Here is a 9,621-nt window from a genome sequence, read left to right on the forward strand (position 1 = left end):
GGAGACCTGGGTTCTATCCCTGGGTCAGGTTGGAAAGATTCCCTGGAGGAGGACATGGCAACCCACTCCAGTATTTTTGCCTGGAGGATTCCATGAACAGAGGAGCCTGGTGGGCTACAGTCCATAGGGTAGCAAAGGGTTGGATACAACTAAGTGACTCACACAATTAAGGTTCAGAACAAGACAAGAGGAGGCTGTGCCGTCATCCTCTCTGGGCCATTTTCCCCACTTCCATCCCAGTGCCGTGGCATTCGTGGTAACTAAAAATGGCTGTGAGTTCTCAACATACACGTCTCATGCTTAATGTGCTCCAGGGACCGTCCTGACTTGTGGCCTGGAAAGCACATTGTGTCCCAGGCACTGCTAGAGGGAGGGCAGAGCAGAGCCCGCCTCTGCACTTGGAGGAAAAGGTTTACTGGTGCCAGATCCTCGGGCACATCAGCCACTACCCTCTGCCCACACTGCTCAGCAGGTAGTGATCTCCCCGTGGCAGGATGTATGCTAGTGCACCTGCCAGGAAAGCCAGAGCCAGGCTCTGGCATGAGCACGTGGACTTCTAAGGTACTCTGCTGGATCAACAAGTCTGAACTCTGGAAGTTTGGGAAAGTATTGTGAGAGGGCTGGAGAGAAGGGAACGCACCTCTACTGTGGGCTGACACACCCTGTTAGTCTTGCTCTGGGGCACCGGTGTCCCCTGTCATGAGTCCTCAGCTACTCACGGGTCCCCTACCTCAGGCACAGTCAGAACCTGAGGGCTTTCTAGGCTTGCAGAGCAGATGGCCCAGCAGCCCAGCAAGTTCTGGGGTGCAGATTTCTGGTGGGGAAGGCTGCCAGTTTGGCAGATGAGAAAGTGAGCACCTTGGTGACTGTGCTACATGTAGGACCAGATAAGATCCCCTAGCAGGGGAGAGAACTATCCAGCAAACAGAGAAAGCTCTGCCTGGAATCTCCTACCATCCGCTCAGACTCAAGCTGGAATGGCAGACCAGAACTGCAGAGAAAGGAGAGAGACCGACAGGGGTGGGAAGACTGTCACTGGCTCTTGGACCTGGGGTCCACAGTACCAGCCCTATTCACATCCGCCCATGCTAAACTTTCAGCCAGGCGCAAATCTGTTAGGCACACACACACACACACACACACACACCAATCTCCTGGCTGCCCAGCCCCAACGATTCAGTGGTTTGATAGGGTGGACCAACCTGACTATTCTATCTCTTGTTTTTGTTTAACGAGAAACAACGTGGCCTCATTGTCCGCTGACCGTTTTTATTTGCTGACTCATCATTCACTGGACGTTGACTACGTGCCTGTGTGTTGGGAATACCAAAGAAAAGGTACAGTGGAAAAGAAGACTTAGAGAAAAAAATCCCAGTAGGAATGAGAATATAGATATTTGCAACGTGTTCTCTGAGCCCAGAGGATTCACAGAGAAGATGACCAAGGGGAGAAGAAAAGAGAGGCAGAGGGAGCCCCGTGAAAGCCACAGGGAGGCATGGATACCCTGATAGGTTTTGTTGATCCAGGAGGTCCTACCCTCTTCTTTCTCCTAACTTGTCTCTGGCTGATTAAATGTATCTCAATTTCCACATGTCTGATTTAAAGGTATCCTTTCACACTTCCAAAAGGATACTGTGCACCTGTGGGCATCAAGGAGGGATTCCCAAAGCAGCTCTAGGGGCTGATGACAGGTTTGTAAAAACTAAGTTTGTGTGACGATAAAGATGGGAAGACTGTGGACATAGTGGGGGAAGGAGAGTGGGGACGAACTGAGAGAGTAGCATTGACATATATATACACTACCATGTGCAAAATAGCTAGCTAATGGGAAGCTGCTGTACAGCACAGGGAGCTCAGCTCAGTGCTGTCTGATGACCTAGAGGGCTGGGCTTAAGAAAGAGGGGATATATGTGTACTTACAGCTGATTCACGATGTTGTCCAGCAACATAGTGTACAGTATGTAAACTAACATAATATTATAAAGCAATTACCCTCTAATAAATTAATTTTAAAAATTATTTTTTTAAAGATGGGAGGAGATCGTAAGGTTATATAACTAAAGTGAGATTTTGAGGCTGAAGGGATTCCTTGGTATTTTTCTTGGAGCATCTAGATTTAGACTCCAACACACACACACACAAACACACACACACACACACCTACATGTATATGGGTATACATACATGTGAACATGTACACACATGCAGGTTTGTGTGTATAGGTATGTATGGGCTTCTCTGGTGGCTCAGTGGTAAAGAATCTGCCTGCCAATGCAGGAGACAGGGATTTGATCCCTGGGTTAGGAAGATTGCCTGGAGAAGGAAATGGCAAGCCATTTCAGTATTCTTACCTGGGAAATTCCATGGACAGAGGAAGCTGGTGGGCTACAGTCCATGGGGTCACAAAGAGTCGGAAACAACTGAGCGACTAAACAACAACAATAGGAAGGTATACACACACACACACACACACACACACACACACACTTCACAGGAAAGGGGCGTCTTAAAGGCTGCAGGGCTGGAGGGCTTTGCACCTGATTGACACTCACCAATGTTTGCTGAATTGGAGCAATCCACTGCCAGGCCCATCCTGTTTTTTTATCGTTGACCATTGCTCTCAAGAGTTAATGTTTGACCCTGGCCATAAAGGAGATGACAGCTGATGACTTGTGACCGACTTTTGGAGAGGAAAGAGCCCCCTATAAATTAGCCCACACCAGCCCACACTGGCAGCCCTGCCAGAAGAGCTGTTGGATCACCGCCACCATGAACTTCTCCGGCAAGTACCAAGTCCAGACCCAGGAGAACTATGAGGCCTTCATGAAGGCAGTCGGTGAGTGCTGGGCCAAGGCTGGGGATCGTGGCCATGAAGGCTTGGCCCTGCAGATGGTGGCCAGTCAGGGTCCTGAAGTCAGACAGGAGGAGCAGTTCAAGCTTCATACAGATTTGGAATCATGTTCTGCAGGTTCCTTGTGCAGTTTTGGGCTATTCCTCCCTGGACAAGACTATGCCTTAGGGAAGTGGAAATGGCACTGAACTAAGATCTGATCTAGAGTGAAGTCACCTCCATGGCCACCTCACTGGGTGACCGTGTTCATTCACTCATTCATTCCTTTCCCCACTCTTCTAACAAACTTTGATTCAAGGCCAACCACACGCTGAGCAGAGTGCTGTGCTGAGCAGATACCACAAAGACAGATAACAATGAGCCACATTTCAAGGTCAGAATTTAGAGAAAGAAAAAAGAGAAGAAATGAATGCAACACAGCCTCTCTTAATGTGCCTTGAGTGTTGACTCAGTATCAGGCCTCGTGCTAAAGCCCCGGACAGCCAACTTCCTGCTGTTAGCTTCCTCTCACTCAGTCGTGTCCAACTCTTTTCAACCCCATGGACTGTGGCCCACCAGGTTCCTCTGTCCATGGAATTCTCCAGGCAAGAATACTGGAGTGGGTTGCCACTCCCTTCTGCAGGGGATCTTCTGGACCCGGGGATTGAACCTAGGTCTCCCACACTGCAGGCAGATTCTTTACCGTATGAGCCACCAGGTTGAGTCCTCACCAAAAACTCTGAGCTCGGCACTATTATTTTTCCCATTTTACAGGCAAGGCAATGAAGGCCTTGAAAGAGCAACTAATGCCAACCGGGGTCACACAGATCATAATCCCAACCTGAGTTGAGATATAAAGCCAGCACCAGTTCCCAGGGACCCCACTTTAAATCCCTGTCACCCACCCACCCCACTGAGTCACTTACAGGAGGATGTGGAGGCCGTGGGAGGGTATCAGGGGAGGGCTTGGTAGGACCGAAAGTGAGCCTTGGGCCTTGGGAGATGAGAAGGTGTCCCCTGGGGGCTGGAGGAGGAGATTGTGTTCCATGGGGAGGAAGTAAATGGGGTGGGGAGACAAAGAAGAGTGCTGAGCAGGAGAGGGTGGGGAAGAGAGCAAAGGCAGAGACAGGAAGCCTTTTGGGGTGGCTGAGAGCTGGGATCTTCTCCTGTAGGACACAACACAACACCTCTTGTCCCTGCATCCCTCACCTGGCAACAGGAGCCTCCCCATCACTGTCAGTGCACCTGGTTTTCCTGAGCCTCAGTTCATATGACAGCACAGACACTCTGACATTCATCACACTCTGTCCCCGGAGAAGGGACTCCTGGTCCATCTTCCTTAAAAGCCTTGATGGCAGAGGTGGAAGTAGGGATGGGGGCATAGGCTTGCCAGGCACGATCCTGCTGTGTGCCTCTTGCCCCTGAATAATTTTTTAATTAATTAATTTTTTATTGGAGGATAATTGCTTTACAATGTAGTGTTGGTTTCTGTCATACATCAGCATGAATCAGCCATAAGTGTATGTATACCCCTTTCCTCTTGAATCTCCCTCCCATCCTGGCATAATTTTTAAGAGCTTCCCTTTCACTCTCAGGAGGGACCTGGCTTGGGAGACAAGCTGATGGTCACCCTGAGTGTGGAGGAAAAAAATACTTACTCTCAAAGAGCAAAGTCTCTGAGCTTTAAACAGGGAGGACGGAGGAGGGAGAGTGAGTAAGAAGCAGGTGCTCAGACGAGGAAAGCTTCCCCAGGGCTGAGAAGTGATTTTTTCTTTTTTTAACAAACCAAACTGGCAAGATAGTGGGCACCTGAGGTCAGGCCAAGTCAGGCCCACTGACCTTCCCTTTCAGAGGTTGAAGCTCAGTTTGCTCACAGGGCTCCAGGAAGTGCCAAGGCCTCAGGGATCTTTCCTCCCGCTTCTCACCACAGGGTTTCTCTTGTGACCGCCAGCTTGCAGGTCCCACCTCTGCTGTTTAGTGGCTCAGTCACATCCAACTCTTTCCACCCCCATGGACTGTAGGCCACCAGGCTCCTCTGTCCATGGGACTCTCCAGGCAAGAATACTGGGGTGGGTAACCATTTCCTTCTACAGGTGATCTTCCCAACCCAGGGATCTAACCTGGGTCTCCTGCATTGCAGGCAGATTCTTTACCGACTGAGCCACCAGGGATGCCCCACTCCCACTTCTGCCCACCCCTAAGCCTTTAATGCTTCTCTCCAGGGATGCCCGATGACATCATCCAGAAGGGGAAGGATATCAAGGGGGTGTCGGAAATCGTGCAGAATGGGAAGCACTTCAAGTTCATCATCACCGCTGGCTCCAAAGTGATCCAGAATGAGTTCACCTTGGGGGAGGAGTGTGAGATGGAGTTCATGACTGGGGAGAAGATCAAGGTAGGAGGCATCCCCTCCAGCCACCCTCTGCTTCCAGAACTTTTCCTGGAGCCTGGCCCCAGACTTCCTTCCTCAAGGCTCCCAGCTTACAATTCCTACTGCTGAGACCCTATCTCTAAACCCACAGCTGGGGTGGAAAGGCAGTGAGATCGCAGAAACCAAGACAATATTGTCTCCACATGGTTCATTGGATAAAGAATCCACCTGCAATGCAGGGGACATAGGAGACGCAGGTTCGATCCGTGGGTCAGGAAGATCCCCTAGAGTAAGAAATGGCAACCCACTCCAGTATTCATGTCTGGGAAATCCCATGGACAGAGGAGCTGGCCGGGCTACAGTCTATGGTATTGCAGAGTCAGACACAACTGAGCGACTAAACACACAAGCAAAAAACACAATATTATAAAGCAATTATCCTCCAATTAAAAATAAATGAATAAACCAGCTCTTAAGAAGCTCTTAGGGAAGGTGTCAGTTTCCTGGGACCTCCTGGAGGAACTCTGGCCTGAGAATCTGTTATTGTTGTTCAGTTGCTCAGCCATGTCCGACTCTTTGTGACCCCATGGACTTCAGCACACCTGGCTTCCCTGTCCTTCACTATCTCCCCGAGTTTGTCCTTTGAAGTTAGTGATGCCATCTAACCATCTCATCTTCTGTCACCCCCTTCTCCTCTTGCCTTCAATCTTTCCCAGCATCAGGGTCTTTTCCAGTGAGTTGGCTCTTCGCATCAGGTGGCCAAAGTATTGGAGCTTCAGCTTTGGCATCAGTCCTTCCAGTGAATATTCAGGACTGATTTCCTTTAGGATTGACTGGTTTGATCTGCTTGCACTCCAAGGGACTCTCAAGAGTCTTCTCCAGCACCACAGTTCAAAAGCATCAATTCTTTGTCACTCAGCCTTCTTTATGGTCCAACTGTAATATCCATACATGACTACTGGAAAAACCATAGCTTTGACTAGAGGAGAATCTGAGCTGTCCCATATGGAGGGTATGGGGGAACCAGACCCGGAGCAGGAGTCTAAGATTCAGATCTTCCAGGCCCAGAAACAGACAAGTGAGAGTCAGTGCAAAACCTTAACAGAGCCCTAAGTTCATCCCTGAGCCTAAGGAAATGGCTTTGCCGAGCCTAGAGCTGGTGATCATGGGGAGAGACTTCCTGAAGGAGGTGCTGGCTATACCAGAGAACCAAGGCTCCAGGCAGGCCTTCAGATCAAGCCTAGCAGGTTGGTCAGTGACTCCTGGTCTTCGCTACCTCATCTGTGAAATGGACACAGTCACTTCGCAGAGCAAAGATAGTGGGTAAGCCAGCATCACCTCTATTGGGCTGTGGATAAGGTATGCAATTCAAGCTGGAGGTAGGATGTGTGAGTGGTGGGCAGGCGGTGGCAGGGAGATCCAGGCAAGGGGGTGCCCCTCACAAAGGGTCTCTATTCCTCCCTCCCAAACCCCGCATGCCAATACTAGCCTCACTGATACCACCGAGCAGAGGTCCTCACTCCTCTCCCCCAGCATCCCCGACCCCAGAAAACTTTGTGCATCTGTCTCAGCACAACCATTGGTCTTTTTTTTTTTTTTTTAACCTTTTCTAGTGGCTCTTGACTTCTGCTTCCCCAGATGAAACATTACAGATCAGGAAACCTATGATAAATTTTAGAAGGGAAACTCTCTTATCCGCCAACAGTAAGGGGCAAACAGTCATGGCCCTTTCCAGCTGTCGATTTTGGAGGCAAATTTTAACCTTGGCCAGTATCTTCTGCTCCCTGCTGGGTTTCTGTTACCTCTCCCTGGATGTGTGAAAAGGAGACCACAAGAGGAAAGATGAAGGTGCTAGAAGGAATAACATAATGTAACACAAAACCAAGACAGGTGTTCTCCCAAACAGCCAGTGTTTTGAATCTACTTCCTCCCTCCATTAACTTGGAGAATTGTTACTTGATTTTATTTTAGTGTTTGATTTGAGACCACTTAGCCATCCTATGCTGACTCCTGGATCACAGCCCATAAATGAAAATCTGACAAAAGAAGCCCTGCCATTTTCTTCAGTTCTTACATAACCTCACTTCTGTTCAGAGCCAGGGAAGGAGGTTTGGTTGCTGTAAGCAGAGTCCCATGCCGGGGAGCCAACCTCATTAGTGAGAGAGTTACTCCCTCTGGGACCCGTCCTCACAGGCTATTTCTTCTGTCCCCTACAGGCAGTGGTTCAGCAGGAAGGTGATAATAAACTGGTGACAACTTTCAAGGGCATCAAGTCTGTGACTGAATTCAATGGTGACACTGTTACCAGTGTAAGTCTGCACTCTCAGCTTGGGGGTCCTAGTACCTGGGGCTGGGTGGGGAGGTGGGTAGTCGGGGGTCAGGGGAGACATGAAGAGCAGTGACTATTTCCTGTGGTCAGTCTCTCCTATTGCTTCCTGAGCATCCTTTGTGCCCCAGGCAGTTTCCACACATTTTCTCAAATCTTCCCACCAATGCTGAATTTCCTAAATGTGGAAACTGAGGCAGCATACAGCCAGGAAATGGCAGAGCTGGGGTTCCTCTGAACTGGATCTTACTCACAAGACTGATATCCATGGTGATACACTGCACAACCCTAGGAGGAGCCACTCTCATTACAGATGAGGGGCTTTGTACATTTCTTACCATCTTGCAATGAATGCCAATAAGGCACCTGTGGAGAAGGAAATGGCAAGCCACTCCAGTATTCTTGCCTGGAGAATCCTGTGGACAGAGGAGCCTGGCAGGCTACAGTCCATGGGGTCGCAAAGAGTCAGACACAAGTTAGAGAATGAGCAGGAGCAAGAAGTGTTCAATGAAATGTTGAGAAATTGGATTGGATTGAACTGGTCTTGCTCTAAGTCACTGATGTAGAAAGGAATTCTGTAAAAGACAGGACAGCTCTGCATGTGAGGAAGTGACAAAGACTTGGCATGGGATTTTAGAAAAGATTGCCGATCCTTCCTCCGGTCCTATAGAGAACAGAGGCGTTTCTGAGTTGCTGCATATATTAGCATACTGGGGGTTTAACTATTCTTTATAATTCTACATCAGAGGAACATTTCATGATTTCTTTTCTGGCTTTCAGACCATGACGAAGGGCGACGTTGTCTTCAAGAGAGTCAGCAAGAGAATTTAGACAAAGTCTGCATTTCATATTCTTTTAGTATGTACAACTAATGTAATAAAGTGAACTTTGTTTTAAGAAAAAAATGTCTTCTTTTTGCTTAAAGGAGGAAGGGGAAGGGGAGTTAAAGGAGAGAGACTGAGAGAGAAATGGACCTGGTGTTGCCTCTCTCTCTCTCTCTCTTTTTTAATATTTATTTTTGTTTATTTGGCTTCACCAGCTTAGTTGTGGCATAGAACATTTGGGATCCAGTTCCCTGACCACGAATCGAACCCAGGCCCCCTGCATTGGGAGTCTTAGCCACTGGACCACCAGGGAAGTCCCCAAAATGTCCTTTCTTCTTAATGGCTTTTCCTTGATGGGGTTCTTGAACACTGATCACCTCTAGTTTTGTAAATCTTGATCATCTACATGTTACATCCTGCGGGGTTAGGTCTGATTCTACCCTGAAAGCAGACCCCAGGCTGTCCACTCAGGCAACCCTATAAGGAACACATGATGTGGCTGGATCTGTAGACCAGCCCTGGAATGACATGTCCCGCTGGACAGCCACACAGCAAGGAGCTGGAGCATGAGGCTGTGGGGTGGACTAGGTCACTCCCATGGGGATAGAGAGATCAGGATCGCTGGACAGGCAAAGGGAAGCCATGCCCACAAGTGTGGCCTTGGCAGCCCCACCAGCCCCACCCACCTGAGGACATGAACAAAAGGAGCAGGCCCTGAACCACCCAATGGACAATTCTCCCTCTAGGGAGTGCCAGAAGTGGACAGAGAAACCTCTAGAAAGTCCTTCTGGGCTGTGGGCAGAAGCAGATTAAGGGAGAAGAGGAGTGTTTCCCCAAACGGTTATGAGTTGAGTTGCATCTCCCCAAAACTCACGTGTCAGAGTCCTAACCCTCAGCCTCTGATTGTGACCTTGCTCAGCCATAGCCATTACAGATGTAACTAGGTAAGTTAAAATGAGGTCATGCTGGAGTAGGGCGGGCCACTAATCCAATATGGCTGGTATCCTTATAAAAACGACAAATGTATGGGGACTTCGAGCTTCCCAGGTGACTCAATGGCAAAGAATCTGCCTGCCAATGCAGGAGACATGAGTTTGATCCCTGTGTTGGGAAGATCCCCTGGAGGAGGAAATGGCAATGCACTCCATTATTCTTGCCTGGAGAATCCCATGGACAGAGGATTGTGGCAGGCTACTGTCCATGGACTTGTAAGGATTTGGACATGAATGAGTACAAGCAGAAGCAAGATGAGGGCTTCCCTGGTGATCTA

The 9,621-nt window shown here is 49.0% G+C and overlaps 1 protein-coding gene across 1 annotated transcript; it reads left to right on the plus strand.

Annotated features, from left to right (window-relative positions):
* Positions 1 to 2,684: 2,684 nt before the first annotated feature.
* FABP1 (fatty acid binding protein 1) lies at positions 2,685 to 8,432 on the plus strand. The gene is made up of 4 exons (XM_027555491.1): positions 2,685 to 2,836; positions 5,053 to 5,225; positions 7,418 to 7,510; positions 8,308 to 8,432. Exons 1-4 carry the CDS (start codon positions 2,770 to 2,772, stop codon positions 8,356 to 8,358), a joined length of 384 nt encoding a protein of 127 aa, XP_027411292.1. The 5' UTR covers positions 2,685 to 2,769; the 3' UTR covers positions 8,359 to 8,432.
* The last annotated feature ends 1,189 nt before the right edge of the window (positions 8,433 to 9,621 follow it).

The sequence above is a fragment of the Bos indicus x Bos taurus genome, chromosome 11 (assembly GCF_003369695.1).
Source record: "Bos indicus x Bos taurus breed Angus x Brahman F1 hybrid chromosome 11, Bos_hybrid_MaternalHap_v2.0, whole genome shotgun sequence".
Lineage (NCBI taxonomy): Eukaryota > Metazoa > Chordata > Mammalia > Artiodactyla > Bovidae > Bos > Bos indicus x Bos taurus.

What these genes read in the sequence shown, in the direction of transcription:
- FABP1 (XM_027555491.1), top strand. Translation starts at nt 2,770, where the DNA reads ATGAACTTCTCCGGCAAGTACCAAGTCCAGACCCAGGAGAACTATGAG. An exon ending in GGCCTTCATGAAGGCAGTCG is followed by an intron (nt 2,837 to 5,052) that starts GTGAGTGCTGGG and finishes GCTTCTCTCCAG; the next exon opens with GGATGCCCGATGACATCATC. An exon ending in TGACTGGGGAGAAGATCAAG is followed by an intron (nt 5,226 to 7,417) that starts GTAGGAGGCATC and finishes TGTCCCCTACAG; the next exon opens with GCAGTGGTTCAGCAGGAAGG.